Source organism: Syngnathoides biaculeatus, chromosome 1, assembly GCF_019802595.1.
Source record: "Syngnathoides biaculeatus isolate LvHL_M chromosome 1, ASM1980259v1, whole genome shotgun sequence".
Classification (NCBI taxonomy): Eukaryota; Metazoa; Chordata; class Actinopteri; order Syngnathiformes; family Syngnathidae; genus Syngnathoides; species Syngnathoides biaculeatus.
The window spans coordinates 8,989,518-9,014,989 of NC_084640.1; the positions used below are offsets into that span (position 1 = coordinate 8,989,518).

At 43.1% G+C, this 25,472-nt stretch overlaps 3 protein-coding genes and 1 long non-coding RNA gene across 13 annotated transcripts; 1 reads left to right on the forward strand and 3 right to left on the reverse strand.

Moving 5' to 3' along the window:
• Positions 1–846: 846 nt before the first annotated feature.
• Positions 847–6,421, forward strand: LOC133497879 (zinc transporter ZIP4-like). Of its 2 annotated transcripts, XM_061814135.1 has the most exons (12): positions 848–1,466; positions 2,887–3,249; positions 3,900–4,095; positions 4,186–4,328; positions 4,390–4,561; positions 4,637–4,809; positions 4,908–5,096; positions 5,188–5,298; positions 5,368–5,425; positions 5,659–5,811; positions 6,021–6,208; positions 6,282–6,421. In XM_061814135.1, exons 1-12 carry the CDS (start codon positions 1,020–1,022, stop codon positions 6,408–6,410), a joined length of 2,322 nt encoding a protein of 773 aa, XP_061670119.1. In that variant the 5' UTR covers positions 848–1,019; the 3' UTR covers positions 6,411–6,421. The 2 variants fall into 2 exon arrangements, with proteins under 2 accessions (XP_061670111.1, XP_061670119.1); XM_061814127.1 differs by having other exon boundaries at positions 847–1,466; positions 4,390–4,809.
• On the reverse strand, positions 2,950–6,122 carry LOC133498039 (uncharacterized). Of its 4 annotated transcripts, none has more exons than XR_009794174.1 (8): positions 5,983–6,122; positions 5,687–5,843; positions 5,531–5,579; positions 4,642–4,818; positions 4,166–4,318; positions 3,897–4,074; positions 3,725–3,825; positions 2,950–3,084 (listed from the first exon to the last, which is right to left on the reverse strand). It is a non-coding gene; the product is annotated as an uncharacterized LOC133498039 (long non-coding RNA). The 4 variants fall into 4 exon arrangements; XR_009794175.1 differs by having other exon boundaries at positions 5,687–5,888; positions 5,983–6,121; XR_009794176.1 differs by having other exon boundaries at positions 5,687–5,864; positions 5,983–6,107.
• On the reverse strand, positions 6,320–18,226 carry recql4 (RecQ helicase-like 4). 5 transcript variants are annotated; one of them, XM_061814043.1, is made up of 28 exons: positions 17,966–18,225; positions 17,840–17,873; positions 17,649–17,767; positions 17,157–17,303; positions 16,957–17,087; positions 16,024–16,732; positions 15,515–15,597; positions 15,326–15,425; positions 14,838–15,015; positions 14,357–14,611; positions 14,192–14,284; positions 13,804–13,940; positions 13,628–13,711; positions 13,368–13,556; positions 13,108–13,290; positions 12,835–13,033; positions 12,275–12,468; positions 12,090–12,173; positions 11,832–11,969; positions 11,487–11,757; positions 11,117–11,246; positions 10,872–11,038; positions 10,553–10,730; positions 10,156–10,312; positions 9,968–10,076; positions 9,543–9,660; positions 7,778–7,864; positions 6,538–6,666 (listed from the first exon to the last, which is right to left on the reverse strand). In XM_061814043.1, the coding sequence occupies exons 1-27, from the start codon at positions 18,047–18,049 to the stop codon at positions 7,783–7,785; spliced, it is 4,353 nt and encodes a 1,450-aa protein (XP_061670027.1). In that variant the 5' UTR covers positions 18,050–18,225; the 3' UTR covers positions 6,538–6,666; positions 7,778–7,782. The 5 variants fall into 5 exon arrangements, with proteins under 5 accessions (XP_061670036.1, XP_061670027.1, XP_061670049.1 ...); XM_061814052.1 differs by lacking the exons at positions 6,538–6,666; positions 7,778–7,864 and adding an exon at positions 6,320–6,459; XM_061814065.1 differs by lacking the exon at positions 7,778–7,864.
• Positions 18,227–18,697: 471 nt separating this feature from the next.
• Positions 18,698–25,430, reverse strand: cndp2 (carnosine dipeptidase 2). Of its 2 annotated transcripts, XM_061814334.1 has the most exons (13): positions 25,191–25,430; positions 24,446–24,496; positions 24,268–24,351; positions 23,836–23,979; positions 23,435–23,597; positions 22,425–22,513; positions 22,030–22,230; positions 21,858–21,942; positions 21,164–21,324; positions 20,923–21,087; positions 19,739–19,880; positions 18,940–19,087; positions 18,698–18,874 (listed from the first exon to the last, which is right to left on the reverse strand). In XM_061814334.1, exons 3-13 carry the CDS (start codon positions 24,325–24,327, stop codon positions 18,805–18,807), a joined length of 1,428 nt encoding a protein of 475 aa, XP_061670318.1. In that variant the 5' UTR covers positions 24,328–24,351; positions 24,446–24,496; positions 25,191–25,430; the 3' UTR covers positions 18,698–18,804. The 2 variants fall into 2 exon arrangements, with proteins under 2 accessions (XP_061670318.1, XP_061670312.1); XM_061814328.1 differs by lacking the exon at positions 24,446–24,496 and having other exon boundaries at positions 25,191–25,429.
• Between the last annotated feature and the right edge of the window lie 42 nt (positions 25,431–25,472).

A 25,472-nucleotide genomic window follows, 5' to 3' on the forward strand; every position in this document is an offset into this window, starting at 1 on the left:
AGTTCGAAAATAATACAGCAGGATTAGACATAAATATCAAACAGGCCTGTTGCTCTTATTGTGAAGAAACAGGAAGTTGCACACTCTTTTCCCGTTTATTAGTTATTTTTAACTCCGGCTTTATCATGTTCAATTAACGTGTCAGAACTTAGAAATACATAAAATACAAGTTCGACAGCGATGCGTCTCAGAAGCAGCAACGACCACCCCCACTCCCGTGTACCTTACCTGTAAACAGCACGTAAACAGGACCCGCTAACAGTTCTCAGTTGCCCGTTTCAATGCACCTTCTTCTGCCAATGAGCCGGGCAGCGTCGGTCACCGGGTGCGACACAGCGCCCTCCGCTGGCAAATTGCTATTACTACAAGAACGAACACACTTAAAGCAAATATGTTAAACATGTCCAGTATTTTCACAAAAAGTTGTGGGTTTTGTGTATTGCGTGGGCCAAAAATAGTAATGTTCACAACTGTACGTTATCGATCTATCTCTTAACCAATCCAAACACAATGTGCCACAGATATCCAGTTTTTTTCTTTAATTCCATGTAGTGTCCCCCACTTGATGATGACCGTCCTCACTGTGTCATGTACAATATATTTAATGCCTTAGAAATGTTGGTACCCACGAGAATTCTCTGATTCTGTGGAAGCTCTGTTGTGCTGTCAGACCTGAGCAAAAAAAAAAAAAAAAAAGACTGGAAAAGCCTACCAGAACATCCGAACTTTATTGGGAGTTCATCTTAGACACTTTTAAAGGGTGGCAGGAAAAAAAAAAAAAAGACTGGAAAAGCCTACCCGAACATCCGAACTTTATTGGGAGTTCATCTTAGACACTTTTAAAGGGTGGCAGGTGTGTGCAGAGGGGTCTTTTTTGTAACATATAAACCTGCCATTTCAAAGGGGGGTGTGTGGACTTTTTTTTATATCCAGTGTCCCAATAACGATATGCTGATTTGGATTCTTTCTCTCGGATTTTTTTTTTTTTTTTTACTGTCTGGTTGCGAAAACCATTTGTTATGTGCACGCGCGTGCGTCGAGGCCCTCAGGTGAGTGCAGTGCATAAACCATTAATGGTCAGGACGTCCCAGCCAATCACAATCCAGAGGATCCTCATCCTCAAGTCCGATAAAGGTCGGCAGCGGCGTCTTTTCGACTCAGGTTTGGTCGAGAGCTCCAACAGAACCGGATCGGCCGCCACTTGTCCACTACAGTCGCAGACGGAACCCTCCCTGGAAGCTAAGATGAAAAAGTTCGGCCCAGCGTTGCGCGTTCTCTGGGCCCTGACAAGTTGGTGTGCGCTCGGTTGCGCTTCGGCGTGTCCCGCCGTGGAGGAGGCGTTCGGAGCCGTGGCCGGCTTGCTGCTCCCCGACCAGCAGCGCCAGCATCTGGGAGAAGGCTCGCTCGTCACTCTCTTTAATACACTGGAGAACCGTGTGCAGTGTGGAGAAGTGCCGTGTGGAAAGGTACCGTTCTTTTTTTTTTTCCTTGTGTCAAAGTCTAAGCGCGCTTCAAGTGCGGTACTAAGGGATCGAGGTCCAAAAGCCGTTCGTGAGATAACAACGCGATTAACAGGACACTAATGAGAACTTTTCTGATCCTTAACTTCAAGCCAAATTTCCTAGTGATATTTTTCACCTGATGTTTAAACTTTACATTTAGGGGAGCTGGCACTGGTTTCTTGTTTTTCTTTTCATGAAAGTCACTCCTACCACAAAATTCAATTCTATTTAATATTTAATTCATTCAAATCCAACATTGCAACTTGTATTTATTGGACATTTTTATAATTTTAATTTCACTGCCTTTTTAGTAAAGTAAGTTTATGTCCTCCCATTTGTTTTAAAAGCTGACGAATGATTAAAGATTAAGGTAAAAAAAATACTGAGAAAATATTATTTATAGTAAAATATTGATCCTTATCTGAATAACCTATATGTTGAATACGCTATTTTATATTTAATGAAAAATAAATGTTAGAATTGTTGTATTTTATGAGCATTCAGGGATAAAAGATGACACGCTGTGGCGAAACCTAACTAGACAAGCCGAGTAATGTAGTAAAGAAAAGCAAGAAGAAGGGATTTTTTTTTTTGTGAATTTGACATTTTGTTGTTTTTTTTAACATTACACGGTGGCCGAACCAAATGTTTCTGCGGGAGAGTACACAGTCCACGGGCTGTAGGTTTCAACGCCCTGCGAAACCAGGAACAAAGGATCTTACTCCCCGTTGAGTCAATGTTCAACGTTTGCAAGCATGAGGTCAGCGAGGCCTAAGCGTCCTTATCAGTGTGTGAGAAGTCCTTGAACTCGTCGCATGTCGGCGTGACCGCAATGAAAGGAAAGCGCGTGATGAATTGTTCCAACTGGCAGAAATAAGGCATCATAGCTTGGCCTGTGGGTGATAAGTGATTTACAAGTCAAAGAGGGTCCTCCATTGTTGCCCGTAATACTGTGGTCAGTGTCAAACCCTATAGAGCTTGAATAAATTGAAAAGATAATTGAGCCAAAAAGTGACGCGCCATCACCCAATTTTCTCCCCTTGGAAAAAAAAAGTTTGGTATTTGCTTGATGTAGGCCATCCAATGGTCACTTTGAATTATTGCAACGGAACAGAACATTTATCACTTTACGACACAAGTAACTCTATTTCGCTAACTTGGCATAAAAACAGAAACGCTTATGTGCACAAAATACTTTCCCTTATTGAAGTAACTTTTGCAGGGCTTGTAGGAAAAAAAAGAAAATCACTGGATGTGTTATCAAAAACTAAGTGTTCCGATATTTTTGCTGAGCTTGTCAACTGAGGAAGAAAAAATGCAAAATTGGCTCATGATAACAACTGAAAAAAAGCCTGTGTTTATTTTTTCGTGTTTTTATCCCCAGTGCAACCTAACAGATTCCGTCCACCAGCTGATAAACAATCACAGCGACCACCGCCGGGGTAGCGACGAAGAACAACACGGTGTGGACGTGTCGGGATTTACTACCCTCGCCGCTGGCTGCGTCCTGTACCTGTCCTCTCCCGACACGATGTGCACGGCGGCGGCCCAGGGGAGGTGGGGGCAGGAGGTAGAACACTTCCTGGATGGAATCGCAAGCGGGAATTCCCATGAACATCACCATGAGGAGGAGGAAGCGGAGGAGGGCGACCCATGCCACGGGCGTGAACATCGGCACGTGGGCCTCCATGGTTTAGAAAGTGCGCTCAGCGAACTTCTTAAACACTATGAGTCATCAGGCAATGAGGTCAGTGGGAAAAATATTTGCTTAGGGTTGGTTATCAACTGTTTTTTTTTTTTTTTTACCTAAAGAATTGAACGAGCCACCCAACCTGGAGTTTGGCAAAAATACCCAGGAAAGGTGAGCTGTCACTGGCCAGTGGTTCAGCCTTACTGGGGCCTCCACCTGGAGCCCCTTTTTATCGAATAATATGGGCTTCGTTTTTAATAAGCGGTTCCTAATATGGCCGGGGGACCAAAGCCCTCAGGTTTTGTGACCATCTTAGATCCAAAAACACATTTTGGGACAAAAATGATCCAGCCATAAACTAGGCTAGGTTTTGAAAAATTACCTAAAAAAGTTCATGTGATGGCTCTACCTGGTGGCTTTAGCTGTGGACGAGTGGTTCAGCATGTGGCGTATGAACAAATTATGCAAGGTTTGAGACCAGCTGAATGAATAAATAAACCTGTTAAAAAGATCTGGAGGTTGACAAACTTACCCAGGAAAGGTGAATGCTTGATGGGGAGTCGTGTAGACTTATCGGGGTCTCTACTTCTTCTTTGGGGTCAAATCCAGTTGGGTTGGTTAAGGTTGAATGATCTGAAGGATTGAGCTGTTAAATAGAACTCATTGAAGGATACTCCATCTTTCTTTTTGTTCCCTTCATTAACCAGAGCTGCGTCACAGCAAGCGACATCATGTTGGAGGTCGGCGCCCCATCAGCGGAGCAAACCCAGGCGGCGGGCGCAGTTCTGGGTCGGGTCCTGTACCACGCCCTGCGAGGTCGATGCTTTCGATCGCTCCCTGAGGAGAGCTTCTTCCTGGATTACATCATGCACCAACTGGGCTCTGAGAATATCACCATCAAAGGTAAAAAAAAAAAAAAAAAAAAATACAAAAACAAAAGTAAAAAAAAAAAAAAAATAATAATAATTCTTACATATTTTATGGAACTCGTAGATCTGGAGGCTCTCATGAAGTCTCTGGACGTGGGACCCAGCTTGGAGTCGAGCCATGGAAACGAGGAGGACGAACACGCGCATCATGATCACGATCATGACAGCCGACACCGACACCTGGAAGCAAACAGCACCTGGGAGGAGGTAAACACATCATTGATCGTCATGAAGTATTTTTTATGACCGACTCTTTCGATTATCCCAGCACTGTTTTGCTGCACACGAATTGGTGCTGATCCACGGCGTGGGAGGGACCTCCCCCACCTTGGGTCGCTCGGACCTGGCCCGGCTTAGCCCGGCTCTGATCCAGCAGATCCTGAGCGGGGCCTGCTCCGGCTCAAGCCCGGCGAAACCAGACAAGCTCAGCAAAACGGAGAGTAAGCGCTCTGCGGCTAATAATCTGAGAAGTTATCGTTCACACAGAGACATAAAAGAGATGTGTCGTGGTTTAGGGTACCTCTACGCAACGCTGGCCAACGTGGTCATCACGCTAATGTCCATGGTCGGCATCCTGCTGCTGCTGTGCACGTCGTGCACCAGCGTCTTCCAGCTGTGCATCCAGTTCTGCGTCAGCCTGGCCGTGGGCTCGCTGTCGGGGGACGCCTTGCTGCACCTGCTGCCCATGGTCAGCCATCTGCAACTCCGTTTTTTAACTTTTATTGAGTCAAGGTTTGAGATGAGGAAAAAACCTCACGGCATACCACGTAAAAATGTCACATGTAGTTTCTGGGCCTGCACGTGCACTCGGACGAAGCCGGCGGCAGCGGGCTGACGCACCACTACCATGGGCATCAAGAGCCAGGGGTCTCGGACTACGTGTACAAGATGCTGGTGGTAATGGCGGGCATCTACTACTTCTACCTGATGGAGACGATCTTCAACATCATCACGCACAGGCATCGCCCTCAAGCGGTGAGCGCATGAAAAGGCAACTTTTTGATGAGATTTTATAGATGATATAAAAACACAAAACGTTTCCATTCTTTTCTTCCAAACCTTTTAGGACAAGGACAAATCCGAGGATCGCCACTGCGACCACGGTCACGTTCTCGAGATGTATCAACAGGAAAAGAAACAGAAATACGAATTGCGCTCCACTTCCAAAGTTGACCTGGTAGGAAATGTTGCACATTTGCGCTAAATTGATATTATCGTGACTGTCGTTACTGTGATGTGTGTGAAGGTAAAAGAGGAGGAGGAGCATGATAGTGATATTCCCAGCTCTAGAGGGAGGACAAGAGGTAAGACTATACAGTAATATTTGCATACTCACTCATGATTCACAAATTCTCCATACACATTGACAAATATTTGCTATTTGGTGTCACAGTAGTACCTCGACTTACAAGTTGCATTTCTCCACTGTACTGTGTTACCTCTGTAGGGGAACGAGTCCTGCTTTAAACAGAAAAAAAAATAATTAACATTATCTTGAAAAAATTGGCAGCTCGTTAATATCTGTGTGTTTGTACAGAACAACGGCTGCTGCCTTTCATGATCACCTTAGGGGACGGCATCCACAACTTCGCCGACGGCCTGGCGATGGGCGCCGCCTTCTCGCTCTCGTGGAAATCCGGACTGGCCACGTCGTTGGCCGTCTTCTGCCACGAGCTGCCGCACGAGCTAGGTGATGCATACACGCGCATGCTGAAGTTGACACTGCAAGAAAAACAGCGCCACCTACAGAGGCAGCTAAACATTGGCCTAGTGGGGTCTTAGTGTGTGTCACAAACAAGTCCCTTCCGCACTAGTAATGATCTTAAATGTGTTGATGTTCATGAGATGAATTTTTCCTTACTAGTTGTGTGATTGGAATTCACTCTTTGGCCCCCACAGGCGATTTTGCCATCCTGCTGCACAGCGGCCTGTCGGTGCGCCAGGCGCTGCTGCTGAACCTCGCCACCGCCATGACGTCCTTCATGGGCCTCTACATCGGCCTGGGCGTAGCCACAGACCTGGCCACCACGCAGTGGATCGCCGCCCTCACGGCGGGCCTCTTCCTCTACGTGGGCTTGGCCGACATGGTGAGTGGTACTACTTCAAAAGTACAGTAGAGTGCAACCGCTCTCTTTTTTCTGGTCGTGTTCCCTACTCCAGTTGCCCACCATGATCCACATCGACTCGAAGAGGCCGTGGCTGATGTTCGCCCTGCAGAACGTCGGCCTGCTGAGCGGCTGGGGCATCCTCCTGCTGCTGTCACTCTTCGAGGAGAGCATCAGCTTCTAGCAGCCTTGACCCTGCTTTGGCCTCAGCACGAATAAGGATCACTTCTTTTCTACGAAGTCAAATGTTTTACATGTTAAAAAAACCAAAACAATTAAACCTCTTGCTGACACATTGTGCAAGTCTTGACCTTGGCAATGTTGTCATGACCATCGAGATCAGGGGTGGTCAAAGTACAGCCCGTGTTCCACACATTGCACGCTCCGCTCTTCAATGCGACACACTGAGCACGACTTTTTCCACTCCCACCCCCACGAAACTAATTAGATAAAAATAGTATTCATTGTTTTGGCACGTAGCTCATTAAAAATTTTGGTTCATTCGTGTATTAGTAAAATGAACAATTAAAAACATTAAGCTATTCTAATTTAAAAAAAAGCATGAATTGTTGTATTAAAATGTTAAAAACTAATGTGCAAAGTAAGTAAAATCATGATTGATACATTTCTTTCCTTATGGCAAAAAAGGAGAAGCATCTGTTTGCTGGAGGCCCTCATTTCAATTAGTATCTAACAATTGATGCGACCAAAAACTTTTGCACAGCAAAAATTTATCAGTGGGCTGACAGCTTAGCTGTGAGCTGCATTCAATGTCGAATTCCATCCGTTTTTTTCAAGCTGCTTATGTCACAAGAGGAATCCCGGTGCTAATTAAAAGGGACTTTGACATGCACACACACACACACACGCACACACACATGATGACCTTTTCCCGGTAAAGTTACTTCATGGCCACATGACAGCGTGCCAAAGTCATCTTCGATTTGTAATTGTAAAACGCAAAGAGTGGTTCTTGATGTTTAATCGTTATGTAACTTTGCACAGTTTATTATTTTTGTCTATGTCTTTAGGTTTATTAATGCTGTATGAGTGGTGACTATTGTTTTTTTTTTTTTAAGTTTGATTTTAATTTTGACTCTCAATTTCCCTGATGGTAAATGTAAAGGGGGAAAAAAGTGTGAATATTTTTCTCTACAGTGCAATATATATTTTGTATATTTGATTAATAAATATGCTGTCAAAACACCAATTGTTTTTATTGACTTTACAATCTGACAAGTTTGAATCGAGCATTTGCCTCATCCATGTCAACAATTAATCTAAACATCAGGTTAGAATGAATCACAACAAAACTTGGAAATGTGAATATTGAATCAGTAAATGTAATGAAATTCATTTTAAAAATACCTAAAAAACAAAAATGCGAATAATTCCAAATTAAATGATTAAAAACCATGAGCTCCAAAGATCTTCTACCAGATCTACAAAAGTAACAGTTCAAAAGAGGGTTCAGAAATAATTTTTAAAGCATTAAATATACCACAGAATCAGAATCAAGGAAAGAAAATATGCCACAAAAAGTGACATTACCATTATCAAGAACTGAACGTCCCTGCAAAATTGATACAAAGACGAGAGGAAAACTGGTCAGGGAAGCCCAACGAAACATTGCAGGAGCTGCAGGAGTTCCAGGAAGAAAGAAAACATCAATGCGTGACTTCATTTTTGCAAAAGCACTCTTGAAATTGCACATGTAGCGGGCCACATTCGGTTTTGGGCTGATGAAGCCAAGGTTGAACCTTTTAGCTGCAGTTCCAAAAAAATATGTTTGGCCTCATTAGCAAAAGAGCACCACACCCACATGAAAGTATGGTGGTGTGGTGGCTCCATCATGCTTTGGGGATCTTTTTAGTCAGTCGAAAATGACTATGAGAACACCCGAACTTTATATGAGGTCAGTCAGTGTTTTGGAAAATAAATGAAGTAGAGTTGGGATATGGAATGATTGTTTAATAGTGAGTACAACGACATCCCTTCTAACTGGCTGATGGCAGAGCCTGTTTTTTTTTTTTTTTTTTTTTTTTTTTAAATCATAAACTTCATCTAATCTGTCCTTCGAGGTTATGCTAACATCTTCATTAGGGCCAGAGTCCAGTGACAGCTCATCACACAGAAACAGCAATTACGCATACTCTGTACTCAGGTGCAGTCACTTTAATGACAACGCACACATTAGCGTGCTGAGCCTGTAAACCCAAATACTGCACTGAGGCCTGCTGTCAGTGCTTCTTTTTTAAAGCACCAAGTCAAAACGGTGTCCTTTGCAAAATATTGTTTCCATGGCCCTTTTGTATGTGATTAGAACCCAAAGTGGAATATTATGAGGGTGTGTCAACGCATGTAAAGTGATCACCCTGACTTTACCGTGCAAGACGGTAGATTGAGTCAATGATTAAAAACAAGAAAATGGAGCACATTCCCCATCTGGAATTTATGATGCAGGTCAATATTTGCCTTCGGAGTCAATGCTCGGAAAAAAAAAAATGATTGGCGCATGTCTCGGGAAAGAAAGCAAACAGCTCTTCTTCATTCCGAGTGTTTGTCAGTGTACTGACAAAACCCCTGGGAGTCCTTTGTGATGTTAATCAGGGACATCAGGAAAAATACTTCTCTTATCCAGATGAAAATGCATTGATGCGTGTAAAAAGGGAAAAGGAACACTCAGTATTCCTTCAAACGGGATGTTTTTGTAGTCAATTGCAGGCACGAGCAAATTAATGCTTTATTTTGATAGAAAAATAAATGGATTGAGAAGTGTTTAAAAATATAAAATATTTGCAACCAAACCTCTCAGGAGTCCGATGGTTTGGATATTTGGCAAAAAATAAATTAGCGAAAAACGTAGCTTTGATTCAGATGAAAAGAAACGTACATAGATGCATGTAAAGTAAAATGGAAAATGTTGCAGCAAAACCACCAAAGGAGTCTTCCTATTTGAATATTTTGTGAATACACGTTAGTCAGTGCCACTATCAAATACTATTAATATTAATACATCTTTTATTGGATTAAAAAGAAACACATTGACGTGTATAAAAGGCAAGTGTTGCCACTGAACCCCCTCGGGAATTCTTCGATTCGAATCTTTGTGGATTGAAGTCACCTTCATTCAATTAGAGAGAAATGGACTAACGCATTAAAATGTTTCAACCAACCCGCTCATTAGTCCTTTGATTTGGCTATTTTTTAAATGACTGTCGACGGCGTTAGTCAGAAATCTTAGGAAAATAAATCTTTTATTCATATACAAAGAAACACATTGGCACACAAAATAGAATACCAGGGTGAGTTTTACTTGAATCGAATGATCTCCTGAGTTGCCAGCTTGATGAGCTGGTTAAAGTCAAACTTGATGTACTTCCGCCAGTAGCGTCGGTCTCTGCCGTATGTTTGGGCGGGATAGCACGGACTTCCTATAAGAGAAAACAGATACAATCAACGATTACACTAAATTACGCTCAAATGTACAATGAGTATTCGTTTTCTCTCTTTCCTGCCCACCAAGACACCACCGAGGCACCGTCAGCATAAGCCAACGAGAGAGCATTCACTTACTGTACGATACCATCTAGCGGTCAAAACCTGCTCAAGCGTTTCCAGACATGTTAATGGATGAATGTTCTTTTTTTTTTTTTTTTTTTTTCTAAACAGAGTAATTCAAACCCAATTTCCCATGTGATTTTGAATGAGATGCAAAACCACAAAATGGTCACGGCTTACCGATGCCATGGAAGATTCGGGCAATGGCTCTTCCCGAGAACTTCTCGTCACTTCTGTGAGACAGGAAGCTCCTTATGTCCCCTCGGATCTGATTTTCCCAGTCCAAGAGCTAAAGATGAATTAAGATTTTTGTTTTTTTTAAATCCATCATAAAGGTTTACAACACCAACATAGTGTTTTTTGTCCACCTTGTAGTAGTCAAGGTTGTCTTCCGATTCGAGAGGGTCCAGGGTGAGGTCTCTCTCTCGTCGCTTGTCAAAGTAATCGGACAGGAGGTCCTTCAGCCGAAGACTGCGAGTCTCGTCCAGGTCGTCCACGCAGGACAATACACTTTTAAAGGCCACACTGGTGACGAAGAAAAAATAATATGCGGTTTTGCTGCCTGGTGTTGCAAAGGAATTGAGGAAGATTGTATGGTGGACAATCACGATAAAACAGATGTTACATAGATGGGAAAAGTACACATTGTGCTGTTTAATGATTACATATTGAAGCAATTGAGAAGAACAAAGGCTTTTGCTCTTTGGCAGTGACCAGCAGTGAGCTCAAGTGATTCAGGCCCTGCTAGTTTGGACGGACATGTACCTTTTGAAAGATTTGAAACAGGCGCTCAGCTGGTAGAGACTGCACCTCTCTCGATCCTGCACCCGCTTGTGCAGGAACCGGCACACTCTGTCCAGTTCCTCATCGCTCAGGTCGCCGTAGGAGCGGAAGTAGAAGGACAGGGAAGAGAACTCCACGTGGACGCCGCTCCGCCCTCCAGCTACACGGAAAGGACAAGTACAGTGAACCCTCTGGATAGATGCATACTTAGCTCATCCGGTGAAAAAAATTACTACTTGCAAAACCAATAGTCATACATATACATTTGTCACAATATGAAAGATAGTCAGTGTCCACTTGCCTTTACTGGTGCTCCATTGGAGTTGTCTGAGTCCCCTTTTGACCAGGGGGAGCTGCCATCCCATCGTGTCGGCCACCTCCACCACGTCAAACTCCAGCTGGTCGCACGACACCACTTCCTCGCCCGCCATGCGCCTCCGGGCCAGCACCACGGCGACGGGGGGGCAGCTGGGAGGCCACGCGTGTTCTTTAGCATTTGAAACAATTGGGATGAACGTGGGTACCAAGTTAAAAGCCGGGTATTACATTTTAGTGATCTTCCGGAGCTGCCTGGGTCCTTCGTAGCAGCTGACTTTACACGCAGACAACGTGGGGTGGAGAAGCTCCACAAAGCGCTGGGGATGTAGCTCCAGATAGCACAGCAGCGTTTCGATACCTGGGAGAAAACGACATATACACGTCAAGAGTATTTATATTGCTCCTGAAGAGGCTGGTGAAGGAACTGTGACGGGTAGTGAAAGTCATTCTTCTGTTGTGTAGTCACTACATCTTCAAGCTATAAAGAGCAAAAAGTTAATTTGACTACTTGGCAGCAACCAGTAGTAGGTACACAAAATTCCAGCCTGATGAGATTGCAGCCTAAACTGGGAGAAGTAAGAATGGTTGACGCAGTTACCTTCTTCTGTGATGTCCAGTGTCTCCACAGTCTCCTGGATAGCGACAGCTCTTTCGTGAGTGTGGCACACTCGCTCCGAAGGCCATTCATAGGAGCTTCCGACTTCCTGGTCACCCGGAACCTCCGCGCTGACATTTTTCGTGTCTGACTTGACCTCTTCTTGCTCGCTCTCTGTGGAATGTTGCATCGCCTGGGTTGCGGGTTTGTCGTGGCTGCTTTCCTGATCGCGCATCTCCATCATCGCCAACAGCTCGGCGTCACAGATGTCCTCCTTGATACGAGAAGCATCGGGTATGACGTTTGTCCATCTTGTCATGGGACTAAAAACTCATTGCGGGCGTTTACCTGGATCAGTTCCTGTTGTTTCTGGTGGATTTGTTTGCATTTGCATGGTGGGAATACTTTCTGGACCAGTCTCTTCACTGTGTAGTAGTCCACTGTGTCGGAATAGATGTGACGCCGCAGCTCGTGGAGGTCCATACCCTGTATGTAAAACACAGAATTAATAATTATCCATCCATTATAAAATAAAGTACATTTTAAAATGATAAAGTAAATTGTTAAAAAGAAAATCTAATGTGTCATTCACAGTTGCAATCTTACTTCGGGATCAAGGAAGAGGTGACAGTGTGCTGGTTCTCCGTCTCGCCCCGCTCTTCCGATTTCTTGGACGTAACTCTCGAAGCTCTAGGGAATAATGTGAAAATCAAGGCACAGAACAATTTGCGGTACACACTCCAAACCAAGTACTGTCTGTGAAACTACTGTGTGAGAAGCCCAAAACGCACCTTGGGCATGTTGTAGTGAATGATGCCCCGCACGTCCGATTTGTCCAGGCCCATGCCGAACGCCACGGTGGCCACCACAATCCGGAGCTCGCCGCACATGAAGTTGTTTTGAACCCGGCGGCGTTCCGACCCAGAGAGGCCGGCGTGGTATGACTCGGCCTGCCACTTCAGAGGTTTACGAATCTTCTTCCGTGCTGGAAAGATAAAAGACAGACACTTGCTTGTTTGTTTTTCCATTTTAAAAACAGGCAGCCAAATTAATCTTGCCAGGTACTAAGGGTCTGCTATGTTGTGTCGTCAATAAATCAAAACAATACAGGTAAAAATAACAAATGGGGCAAATGGCAAAGGTCGCAAGTCAAACAGGACCCAATAGTTAGTAAACTTAATGGGCTGGCAGACGGAATTGAAATGAAAAGTAAGCAGCACATTAATGTTGTGTAGGAACTACATATTGAAGTAAGATATGCAAGATGATAAAAACCACCACCAAAATGCACAAGCTATCCCGGCTCAACTTGTTTGCTGCGGGTCGTAGCCAAAAGTAGCCGCCCGCTTACCAAGTTCTTTCTTCTTTTGCCCTGCTGGATTGATTTGTGCTTGGCTGTTGCTGATTTGTTTATTTTCTTTAAGAAGCACCCCCTGCAGGCAGGTCCTGAGCAGTGCGGCCACACGAGCCGTCTCCTCCCTCCTGGTGCAGTAGACAATGACCGAGTCCAGGCAGCCGAAACGATCGCCTTTCAACAAGTTTACCAGAGCCTTAAAAGAAAAGGAAAGCAAAGTGTTGTCAATCGGGGGGACACACTTGATGGAGAGAACACAACTGGTCATACGTGATCCTTCTCTCGGTCCATGGACACGGACAGGTGCAGGTTTTCGGGCACGGCGGTGGATCGGACCGCAATGCCGTCCTGATCGTGGATGTCCAGGTGCTGGGCGATATCCATAGCCGTTGACAACGTGGCCGTGGCCGTGAGCCCGAGCAAGCAACGCACGCCTAACCGCTCCCTCAACACCTACGAAAAGTGGGAGCATTTGTCACGTAATCCTCAACTGATAGCTATGAAAATGTAACATCTAAAACCTTATTCACCTTACAAAGCCTGAGGTAGCAGGGCCGGAAGTTGTGCGACCACTCGGACACGCAGTGGGCTTCGTCGATGCACGCAAAGGCCACGGGGGGGAGCTCCTGCGCCGAGGGCAGGCACCCCGAATTGGAGCCGCCACCGCCGACCAGCGCTTCGGGGGACAGCAGTAGCACGCACACCAGACCCGCTTTTACCTGAGTAAACGCACCAAAGAAACGCTCATGAATGAAACTACATCATTGTTGCAAAAATGGCTGCCAGCTACCTTTTGTATCGCAGCTTCTCGCTGTTTCATTGTCATGTTGGAGTGGATGCAGGCTGCTTTCAGGTTGGCTGGCAGGCTAGAGAGCTAAACAAGAATATAAAAAACTGTTGCCAAATCAAATCAAAAGCATGCTATGTTGTGTAGACACTAAAATGCTCTTCCTCGGTGTGCGGTACCTGATCATCCATGAGCGAAACCAGAGGGGAAATGACCAGGGTGATGCAGTTGGACCGCTTGGCATACAAGTAAGCTGGCAGCTGATAGCACAACGACTTCCCCATCCCTGTTGAGAGCACCACCAGAGTGGAGAGACCTGCAGGGAGAAATAACTTTATGTATGAAAATAAGTAAAAAATTGGTTCTATGATTATTTTTACACTTTTTCTCTGGTTAAACGTCTGTGGTAACATGAGACACTTAAAAAGAAAAAAATTTCAGATGCTCACCATGCAGAAGTCTCATGAGATTTACTGACATGATTGATTTTTGTATTAAGTACATTTTCAATGTATATACTCGTATCTAGCAAGGCCAGTTGTGTGGTTGAAAAGTGTCTTTCAGTACCTGACAGGATCCTCATGATGGCTTCCTCCTGCCCTGCCCTGAACGAGCTGTAGCCGAGTTCTTGCAGAGCAGCAGAGACCTCATCCGGTGTCACTAAACACGAAAGGAGCCGTGTTATTTTTTTTTGCTATCATCAGAAACAGTGCAATATTTTAATTTATTTACCCTGAACTTTGCCGTCTTCCGTGAGGGCGTAAAGCGGCTCTACGGGAGGCAGAGGTGCAGGACGTTCGTAGTCGGGACGGATCACGTTGAGCAGAGCTTCGTCTTTGTCGTCTGGCTCTTGCTCTTCTTTGACATTAATACCTTGTGGCTGTGGCTGTAGCGTTCCCGTCGCCCTGGCGACCTCCTCCAGGGTGGGCAACTCGAAGGGCTCCTCCTCCTCGATGGGCTGCTCCTCGGGAGCGGCAGGTGACGGCGCTGCGAAGCAAAGCAGGAGCTCGGTAATGACAAACCTTGGATCAACTAATCCCATGCAGTCGACAGCCCACCCCAAAAAATGTTAAGTCATGTAAAAAGTACACGTAACGTTGTGTAGTCATTTTCAAGCAATAAAAAACTGATTCACTCCGTGGCACCATGTCACACATGAATAATATAGTGTAACAGAGACCCAACTAAACAAGAGAAGGTTGTTGCGCACAACCTGCTCCCTTGCAGTGGACGGCCCAGTGTCCCGTGCCGCCGCACTTGTAGCAGATGTCGTCGCTATGGCCGCAGTGGCCACCGCGGAAGCCGCCGTGGAAGCCACCGCGCCGGCCTCTGCCGAAAAAGCCGCCGCCACCGAAGCGTTCGCCTTTCAGTTGGAATTTCTGTATGTACAACTGGAACAACAAACACATTACACATTATGCATGAGATAACTGACACAGTATAAATAAATGCACCATGTTATGTGCAGCACAGAAGAAGTCTTCTTTCTGAAAAAAAAAAAAAAAGACCTTTTTCCTCATGATTATTTGGGTGTAATAACGTCATTTATCTCACATTTTAACATCTTGTTTTTATCTTGTTTCTTGAAGCACTACAGTTTTACAGAACAGACAGAAAAAGGATTTGCATCACAGAATGTAGAAAACAATGAAATAAGAAGGAATTAAATTAATAGGATGACGCAGGTGCTAATGTGCGTACTTGTTTGCGTAGGGCCATGCCTCTCAGTGCGTATCCTTTGACGTGAGATTTCTTCTTCAGATTGATCTTCACAAAGTTGCCCTCGGTCACTTTGGAGGCTCTTGAAAGAGGAGACAATTAAAGAATTTATTTTGACATGCAAGTTTTAGATACCGGTAGAAGTACTTCAAAGTATAGTGGGGGTCTTACCTGGCTCTGACAGGCTGTGCGTGATAAGATCGCCTTTTGCCAAAATCTTCCTCGATTTCTCCAAGTAGGTTCTCCTGAGGAACCTTAACGTGAGTTATAGTAGCTATTAGTTTGAGATTTTTTTTTTTACACAATTATAGAAGCTATTTAACCATTAAAAAGTTGGAAAAATCTCAACTCTCAAATCATGTTTTTTTTTTCTCCTTGGCAACTACAGCTCAAACCATCAGCATTTTCCATGACGTTTTATTTTGTATTTTTACTAAATTATAAATTTTACAATTGATATTTTTTTACATTTCCAAATTATTTAGTCTTTTTTTTTAATGTATTGGTGCCCTAAATGCTGAAAAGTAACATCTTCCACGGACAGTTTTTTGCTCTGCTGAATTACACGATTTCTAATTTATTTTTTCAAAAAAGTTTGGCAACAATCCTAATCTTCTTTTCGTACATCCAAAAACAACAAATACTTCAAACAAGGTTTCTATATCAATTTTCTGCTGTACCATTTTTGGAGCCTTGGTCTCTTTGTTTTTCTCGGCTTCTGCATCTTCGCTTCCCTTCTTTCTGCGCCTCTTCTTCTTCCCGTCTCCTTCCTCGACATCCTCCTCGTTCTTCTCGTGTCCTTCTTCAGTCTTCTTCCTCCTCCTCCTCTTCTGGGCTCCTCTGTCCTCTATCACATCTCCTTCTCGCTGTCTTTTCCTCACGCTCTTCTTGCGAGGACTCCCGCTGGATCCTTCCAGCGGCACGGGGTCTTCTGTATTTTCCTTCATTTTCACGGAATGCGGAGCAAGATTTACTGGAGTGTTGGTCGTGGGATCTTTCTCATCCGCTCGTTTCTCCTCCTCTTTACCGCTTGGCTGATGAGCCGCCTGGTTTCCTGCAGCGGGTTTGTCTTCTGCTCCCAGTTCGCCAAAAACCTGACACCTCTCCAGCCACTTCCTGTCTACTGAGATCAGCCGGGTGGCAGGAGAAGGTCTTCCCACGCTGGCTGATCCTCCAAGTCTCCCCAGACCTCGGGGTACAACGGGTCTATCCGGAGTCCCGGAGTCTTTTTCTTCATCTCCAATGGAGATGGAACAAAGCTGAGGCGTACCAGGGCTAGAAGATTTTTTGGAAGGTTCCAGAACAGGTGGAAACTGCTCAAGAGGTTCTTCATGGTCCACCGGATGGAGCTTATTGGAGACCAGGTCTCCTGCGGTTGGCTTCACACGCCTGTAAGGGACGAATACAAGCAAGATTTTGCCACTTTTGTTCAAATTAAGAACCGCTTGCTAAAAGGTGGTTATAATATATGTGTTGCTTTCCCACTGTGGTGTGATATGTTGGTGCCAAGAATTTATGTTGAAGTGAGTTGAGATTTATTGCATCTTCCTATTATTACTATCATTATTATTATAGGGTAACCAAAGTCTTTTTGCTGTACAGCAGTCACTCACCTAGGAGAAAATGGGCTACATTCTGCAACAGGGGTTGCGGCGACAGCGCTGATGCTCTGTCCACTTTGAACGTCTTTTTTTAAGGAGTTAAAAGGCACACGTCCGGATTTTTTAAACGAGACGGGTTTCTCCTGCAACAGCAACATGCGCATATTAACAACACAATCAACCACACAAACATCTCTTTGAATTTGACATACTTTGGGAGTCAGCGTTGCCAGATTGTTCTTCAGTTTGAGGCCGTAGTATTGCGCCGAGGCCTTCAGCGTGTCTCTGTCGAAGGCGGTGAGGCCCCGGGACGAAGACGCTGGTATCGCGCTCCGATTCAGATGGGAACCCCAGCAGTCCTGAATGGGCACAATGGCACAAAGACTTAGGCAACAGACCTTGCCCACTAATGAACAAACGAAGTGTCGACGCCTTGTTTCTTGCTAAATAGATTTATTTTTGTTTTGACAGAAATTTGGCACTGAATTTGCAAATGTTATTCACTTTAACCAATTTTACAGGTATGTATTGTCCCCGTTTCTTCCTTCCATCCATCCATCCATCCATCCATCCATCCATTTTCAATACTACTTGTTTCTTTTGTGTATCACTTTTAAACCTTGATTTCATGATGTCTTTATGTGCCTTCAATAGTGCCTGGAAATTAACAAAAACATTATTATTATTATTACAACTACTATTACCTTCTGGGGTGCAGAATCTGACTGTTCAGTATTATTTCTGGTTGCATCATTACTATTGCTGCTGTCGTTGCTGCTATTTTCTTTGGCCTGCTTCAAACTGCGGTACTCTCGGTATAAATCTAGAAGACAACAACATATTTCATTGAATAAATATACAGGAATAGTACAGAAAAATAGACATGTGCACTCACTCCTGGTCTCCTCTGAAGCTTCATCAATGTCCTCCTGAAGATTTTATATAAATATAGTCAGAACAGATTTAACTGCACAAGTGAAATATTCACGTTTATACAAAAATAACAACAAAAAGCTGTTACCTTAGCGGGTTTCCTTTGATGCTCCTTGAAAAAGCCCTGCTCCCAGCTTTTCAGTAATAGTTTTACCTCGTTATAGCGAGCCATACTAGGACAAAAAGATTCGGTCGAAAATCTCCGAATGACTTGGGGAGATGTTCAGCGAACTTTAACAGTATTTATTAGTCTCATTTCAAACGTTTTACGAGTGAAAAATGTGAAGTTGGGGCGCACAACAATGACATCATTGAGCGAGCAACCAACAACTTCCTATTTTTTTTTTTTTTACAATTTTCCCGCGCCGGAAAATGGCAGCGCGTGTTGCCAGGTTTATTTTTTTTTAATCCTCCTAATCTGATCATATTTGAACCCATAGAATAGCATAGCTTTATGAAACTTTTGTGAATATAAATTGTCTGTGTGGAGATGAAAAAAATATATATATATATTATTGCTTGTGGGCGATATGGCGGATTTACGGGTTCCAAATAAGCCCCGCCTCATCATTTAAAGAGACAGGCCTCCCTTCTACTCGGAAATACAGTACAAGTAGTAGTAAATTTAATTTGCAATCTTTAGTACTTTTCATAGAGGTCAACGTTCTTCACCGAATACACACACACACACACACACATAAAATAGAGTCACAAGCTACCTACTACAGGCACTTATTATTTGCAGTCAAAAGCTTGATCCCCTGACTGTAATCCTCTACAATTTCATAGAAAAATCTGTAAAATATTCACAAGTCAGAACTACAGTAACAAAGCGGAAGTCTTTTATTGCTGGAAGACAAACTCAAATCCAATTTCTATCCCAAATACAACAGTTGATTGCGGTCCATGGGGTAATGGTATTGGGATCTATTCTTGCAGCTGGGACACCTCATGGAAGTACGCACCAAGCATCTTGATCCCCTGAATGTAGTTAGATCTGAAAATAAAAAGAGAAATGTGATTCACAATCCTGGAAGAAGAGGCGGAAAAGGAGTCGAGCACCTGTTGAGTTTCTCATTCTGGGAGTGTGCGCCGTCGTCAGAGGAGCCGACGGGAAGCAGCATGACGTTGCGTCCCGTCGCCTCCTGGAAGGTCAAAGTGACGGGGATGCTGCCGCCCTCGCGCGTCAGATCCGGTTCCACGCCAAAGACTGCAACAGAGACCCACGGTTTAATGAGCGGCTAACGAATGGCTATAACAAATTCACACGGCAGTGATGGGTAGTAGCAACATACAATTACTTGTTACTTGTATAGATATTACTAAACTTTAGTCAATATTGAAGTTGTCTGTACTTGAAGTATTTATTTTTCTCAGGACTTATACTTTTTCTTCCAGCCTTTGAAATCGGTGGAGGCAAGTGTCGTTTTTATATGATTACTGTGTTGGAATATTAAAGTGAATTTTTGCTTATGTTTTGTGTCCTATTTGGTCTCTCAAAGAACTTTGTAAATATCTCTAAAAGTGCTACATAAAGCTATTATTAGTATAAAAAAAAGTCTGCTACCTCTTTCTGTGATATGAAAAAAACAAGACAAAGATAAATTATTTCAAAACTGTAAAATGTGACTATTAAAATGTCAAGAAAGGGCTTCTAGAACAGCTTAACTTTAGTGCATATATAGAGAGGCACCGAAAAAAAAAATGGAATTTGAAGTGTGCAAAATTTTAATACCCCCTGTAAGTAAAGGAACTGAATCTGTACTTCTGCTTTTACCATAGTCATTTTTTTTTTGTAGGGGGGACTTTTACTCCACTACAGTGTGTTTGTACTATTGCCACCTCTCTGACACAGGCATACCCGTCTTCATAGCTTTGCGACCCGCCATGTAGTGTGGATGGTTGAAGTCGGACACCCAGGCTTTGGCCCCGTGGCCCATGTACACGTTCAGCTTGTTGGGGCTCTCCAGTTCGGCAAACTTCTGCTTTAGATAGTCAGTCACCTGAAAACCAAAATAACGATTGCGTTGAATAACTCCACAAGCAAACAAAAACTAACTTGTGTGGAGTGATGTGATTCATGATGAGTCAGCTATTCACGTGACTTCAAGTAAAAAAAAAAAAAAAAAAACATCTTGATGTGCACAGGTTTGCTTTTCATTTTATTGTTTCTAATGGTGAGAGGCACGTACTTCCTCAAGGACTGTTGGCGGGGTTTATTTTTAGGTTTGCACAGACAGACGTGGCAAACCACAGTCACATGACGACTAGAAAAAAAATGGCTGAGCAATTCATTTTTAAAATTTTGCCTTGTTCCATTTTATTAAATTGCATGTGATTGTATCTTAATCTTGCTTCGTTTGGTTTCATTGAATTTTTTTGGCGTTTAAATAAAACGTTATAGTATTTATGAAATTTATGTAATCAGCTGTGAATACAAAAAAAATATTTTTGTATTTTATCTCTTTAGATTTACTACACTTCACTATTACCTTAATTTCATTATACTGTAATACTTCACTGTGGTTTACTATTATTTTAATTTATTTTATTAGAATTTTAATTACACTTCTTTTATTCAATTTACTGAATTTGAAAAGGTATTTCTTTGGTTAAACCTAAATATATTGCACTATATCCTCTTTCATCACTATTTTTGATTGACTTACTGGAATGATATTTATCTTGATTAATATCATTTATTGTATTTTATTACTTATTGTATTAAAATGTTCATTTTTTTTGGTTCTCTGAAATTAGTATAATTTCGCTTTTTTCCTTCTTGATTGTTTTTTATTCAATTATTTGAATTTATGTCAATTTAATATGAATGGCTATTTAATTCACAGTATTGAATTTTTTTATTTGAATTTAATAAAACGTGTTGCATTTTATTGTAATTTAAATTATTGTAAATGTAAATGCATTACGTTTTTATTATTATTTATGTATCTTATCTTAATTAAATTCAATGTATTTGTATACAGGTATTTCAAATTAATTAATTAGAGTATTGTAGTTTGATTTAATTATTTGTGGTCTTACCTTCTTCTCCACAACTTTGGGGTCCATGTCAGGGACCAGCCGGATGGAGAATTTGCCGTTGACTTTGCGCGGGATAACCGTCTTGGCGCCTGCGTCGGCAAAAGCCCCCTCGATGCCGTGCAGAGAGAGCGAGGGGTACCTCCAGCGGTGCATTAGGATTTGCTCCTATAAAAAAAAGATGGGGAAAAAAAGTGATTCAAATGCTTGGTGGCCTTGTTCCTAGGGTTAACAATGGCCTCACCTTGGAGCTGTGCAGTAGCTGTTCAACACCGACGTCTTTGCAGTACTCCTCCAAGTCGAACTCGATCCTGTCGTAAAGTTGCCTCTCGTCGTCTGTCAGAGGAGCCACGTCGTCGTACATGCCAGGAATCATGATTTTCCCCTTCCTGTCCACCAGGGAGCCTGTTGAAGGAGACAACACAAATGAATCCATTAATTCAAGTAAAATGAATTCTAATTGGCTTTGCAGAGTCCATTACAACAAGTTAAAATAATTCATTGTAATTTTTTTGAAAATTAAAAATTTGGAATATGGTCTGATCTGCGGCTGAACCCTTCTAAAATGTTAATTTAATGCGAATGAAAGATTTTGGTCTGTGCTCTGGCTAGACATTTATAAAGTTTGAATGAAAATGAAATGGAAAATTTTTTTTAAATGATTTGGATTGAGGTCTGGGCTCTGGCTAGACCATCCATCCTTTGCAGAAATAAAACAAAAAGAAATAAAAAGGAATTCCAATGCCATTCCAAAAATAAACTTCCTTGACCTGAAGCCATTCATTTGTTGATTTAGGTGTACGCTTGGACTCACTGACATTTGAAAAGGAAGACGTCAAAGGGTATTTGTTTTCTTACGTGCGTCCAACTCCACTTACAAGTATGTGCACATTCTTTATGCACTATCAGCTATGAATGCAAACGGCATCATGACTTGCCCATAAGTGTGATGAGGTCCGTCATGGCCTCGTGAACAGAGCCACCAAACACGCCTGAGTGCAAGTCCTTCTCACAGCCGTCCACCTTTAACATATCGTCAACATGGTTGTTATTATAATTCTAACTTTGTACGTGCTGGGTGTACACATATCAAAATGTCAAGATGTTCACCTCAATGAAGAAGTAGCAGATTCCCCTGAGGCCGTACGTGATGCAGGGTTTGGTCTTGCCCAGCCAGTAGTTGTCCGAGATGCACACATAGTCCACGTCCTTGAAGAAGGTGTCCTTGCGCGAGAAGACCAGGTCGTCCAAGCCCTCCGATCCAGACTCCTCCATGCCTTCAAAGCAGAACTTGATGTTGATGGGCAGCTCCTGCCGTGGAGGCAACATCTCACGATTAGCTCGATTTCAAAGAAAGAATGGTGGAAAAAGCAACAAAGTTGGTGATGTAAGTGGGTTTAATTATTAAGTCCCTGCAAGGAGAAACCATATTGCATTCAGACCTTTGGACAGTCACCCGCCTGGAATCGCCTGTTGACACATTTAATTTCTTGCTGGAAGTTTACCTGCTGGATTTTCTGGTAAGCCTCGATGCAGTTAAACCAAGCCAGCACGGGACCCTTGTCGTCAGTGGAGCCTCTTCCGTAGAGCTTTCCTATCAAATACAACAAAATAACACCATTTTCAAGTTTTAAAATAAATTACATTTTTCTCTGGGCTCTGGCTGGACAATTTCACAACTAAAATAAAAGAAAACATTTGGATTAAAGTCTTAGTTCTGGTCAGACAATTCCAAATAAAGTTGAAGCTATTCTCTTGAATTGATTTTATTTTGTATTGTGAAACACACACCCACGCAAATAATGCAAAAGAGAAACTCAGCAAGTAGGATGGAGGTGACAGGAAGAGGAAGTGCTGCTTTCTATAAGGTGATAGAAAATCACAAACAAAAAGGAGTACAACAATAAGGGGTGCGACAAATCAGAACAGACTAAGAAAGCACAGAACCAGTCAGTTATGTATGGCAGTGACCTCGTAACATCAACGCACACCACTGCGTGTCTGCACCTCAATAGCGTCTTCACACTTGACAGTGTTTATGCACGTTAATAGGTGCTGCCGTTTTGCAGAGGAACCGAGTCCAAGTTGGCTCTTGAATGTGCAAGCGGGAACAATACAAAGCAAGATAATGACTCTTTCTACCTAGTTCTACATTCCGAGCGGTGAGATAAGCCGCGATGACTTGGAAAGGACTTTGGAAATGAGCGTGAACCGTGACGGGATCAGCTGATAAAAGCTGCACAGCACGCATTTCGTGGAGGAATGCTGATCAAAACACTGACTGTAACGCCGGAAAGACATTGAATGCTCAAACATGAGATGTTATGGAGGAATAAGTAATTGACAGTTTCACCTCAAACATGTATTTTATTCTGAAATCTGTTATCAACGTGTGTCTGGAGACAATGAATGTACCGTGCAGTAGTGGGAGTAATCATCAGACTCTTGACATCATTATAAAACCATTTCAAAACATAAACTAGTCATCAGAGAAACTGAAAGTCACCAAACTCACCTTCTTTCTCCACCAGAGTGAACGGCTCCGTGTCCCAGCCGTCGTCGACGTTGGCGGGCTGGACGTCGAGGTGGCCGTAGATGCAAACGGTCTTCTTGCCCGGGTCGGAACCCAGCCGGCCCAGGATGATGGGGGGCAGCGGGATCTCCTCCCCGCTCGGAAGCTGCAACAAACAGAAACACTCTCAGCTGGATGTTAAAACAGCGGTGGGTGTTCCACTAAATCTTCTTGATTATTGAGAATATTAACAGTTGTCTAATTGTTTTTTTTTTGTTTGTTTTTTTTTATGCTACAAGGCTGACGTGACTGCAGAACAGAAATTGGCAGACCATTTTTCGAATTTAGGGAATTCTACATAATTGAATAACATGCAAGTAAACAATATAAAAGTACGTTTTCACCTTCTGTTTACCAATGTCCACCATCTCCACGGTGCCGCCCAGCCGCTCAATGTCCTTGGCGGCCATTTGCATCATTTTCTTGATCTCGCCGCGCTTCTCCGGCCAGGCGGACACGCTCTGGACCCCCACCCATTCCGCCAAGCGCTGGTCAAGAACAACTGAATGTTAACAAGTTAAAGGCAGCTTTTGGCAAAATGTGGCGCACCATGCAAAACTGTTCTAAAGTTTCTAAACAGCTACCCGACAAATGCTCATAAATTTATAACAATGACCAGACGCTTGATGATCGCATCATACGATTTCATTAATATTATATGGCTCTCTGGAGACTATATAACATATGAATCGGCCACTAAAACGACATATATGTTGATGGAATATAAGGAGTCTAGCCAATGTGTGTGTGTGTGTGGGGGGGGGGGGGGGTCTTACCGCCACGTAAAGCTCCTGGTGTTCGTCCACATACTGGAAAAGAGCAGGGAGATGAGCCATTTTGTCCGGTGTCGGAAGGAGGATCTGAGAAGGTTTGACAGAGGGAGAATGGTGTCAGACGACCTCCAGCCCAGCACTGGTTTATGAGGGGTGTGTGTGGTGGACAGACTCCACCTACTTGCTGACAACACAGTCTGGCTACCCAATGCACACGGAACTACATCTGCAGCTGCACAGCAAATCCAAAAGGACAAAAATAAATAAATAAATAAATAAAAGTGCAAGATCACAAGACACGCAAAAGTACCTAACAAAAAAATGTGTTTTGACACATTTCGAGCACTCAATTGTCTATTATTTGGGGAAAGTACATCATCGTCTGGTCGTGACACCCAAACACAAACACAAGCAACAAGAAACCCCATCTCTTGCACAATCACTTAATATCACATTTACCATTTCCACTACGAAGAGGAATAAAATATCCATTCTCAACACAGACTCCCTGACTTGAGGCAAAGTCCAAGCCAGTCACAACTGCCACAGTCAGTTTAGATGTTAAACTGTAAATTATGGAAGATTTAATAAAAGCAGAACGATTTTCAACATCAGCCGTGAGGTATGCTACGACGACATCGCAATAAAATCATCAGTTATGTCAAATTGACGTTGGCTGGGATAGGCTCCAGCATTCCAGCGACCCTTGTGAGGATAAGCGGCTTGGACTATGCATGGATGGACTTTCCTTGTTTAAAGGAGTTTTTAAGAGTAGATCATAATTGAATTTAAATTTGCACGATTTTAACCAGGTTATTCGTCAACACTCACTGCATTTTAAGAGTCGTTTACGATTAACTAACAGTGGCCGAACAGTTTTGCTAAATCATAACGAATATTTAGCCAAATTGTATTTTTGCACTTACCCGAATGCTGTGGTTTGTCGCGCTGTCGCCAACAACTGAGCAGTCAGGTTCACGTTCAACAGCAGTGATAGCTTCAATTAAACCTAAAACACTTACTATAAAATCTGATGCAATAAGACGGTTGGCCCGCTTGTGAAGTAAAGATAAAACAATTCAATTGAATAATTTTCAACGTGGGCACTATTTTTTATGACTCGTGCCGCTGTTACTCACGTGACAACCCACACTTCCGGATTCTGTATGGGCTTCGTAGTCTAATACAGAAAATTCGCAACCAAAATT

What these genes read in the sequence shown, in the direction of transcription:
- cndp2 (XM_061814334.1), bottom strand. Translation starts at nt 24,327, where the DNA reads ATGGCTCATCTCCCTGCTCTTTTCCAGTATGTGGACGAACACCAGGAG. An exon ending in GGACCTCATCACACTTATGG is followed by an intron (nt 21,325 to 21,857) that starts GCAAGTCATGAT and finishes CTCCTTCAACAG; the next exon opens with GCTCCCTGGTGGACAGGAAG. An exon ending in CAGAATGAGAAACTCAACAG is followed by an intron (nt 18,875 to 18,939) that starts GTGCTCGACTCC and finishes TTTTATTTTCAG; the next exon opens with ATCTAACTACATTCAGGGGA.
- recql4 (XM_061814043.1), bottom strand. Translation starts at nt 18,049, where the DNA reads ATGGCTCGCTATAACGAGGTAAAACTATTACTGAAAAGCTGGGAGCAG. An exon ending in CAGATTCTGCACCCCAGAAG is followed by an intron (nt 17,304 to 17,648) that starts GTAATAGTAGTT and finishes GTGCCCATTCAG; the next exon opens with GACTGCTGGGGTTCCCATCT. An exon ending in TGTAGCCCATTTTCTCCTAG is followed by an intron (nt 16,733 to 16,956) that starts GTGAGTGACTGC and finishes CGTCCCTTACAG; the next exon opens with GCGTGTGAAGCCAACCGCAG.
- LOC133497879 (XM_061814127.1), top strand. Translation starts at nt 1,020, where the DNA reads ATGTGCACGCGCGTGCGTCGAGGCCCTCAGGTGAGTGCAGTGCATAAA. An exon ending in TGCTGCACCTGCTGCCCATG is followed by an intron (nt 4,810 to 4,907) that starts GTCAGCCATCTG and finishes TGTCACATGTAG; the next exon opens with TTTCTGGGCCTGCACGTGCA. An exon ending in ACAGGCATCGCCCTCAAGCG is followed by an intron (nt 5,097 to 5,187) that starts GTGAGCGCATGA and finishes CAAACCTTTTAG; the next exon opens with GACAAGGACAAATCCGAGGA.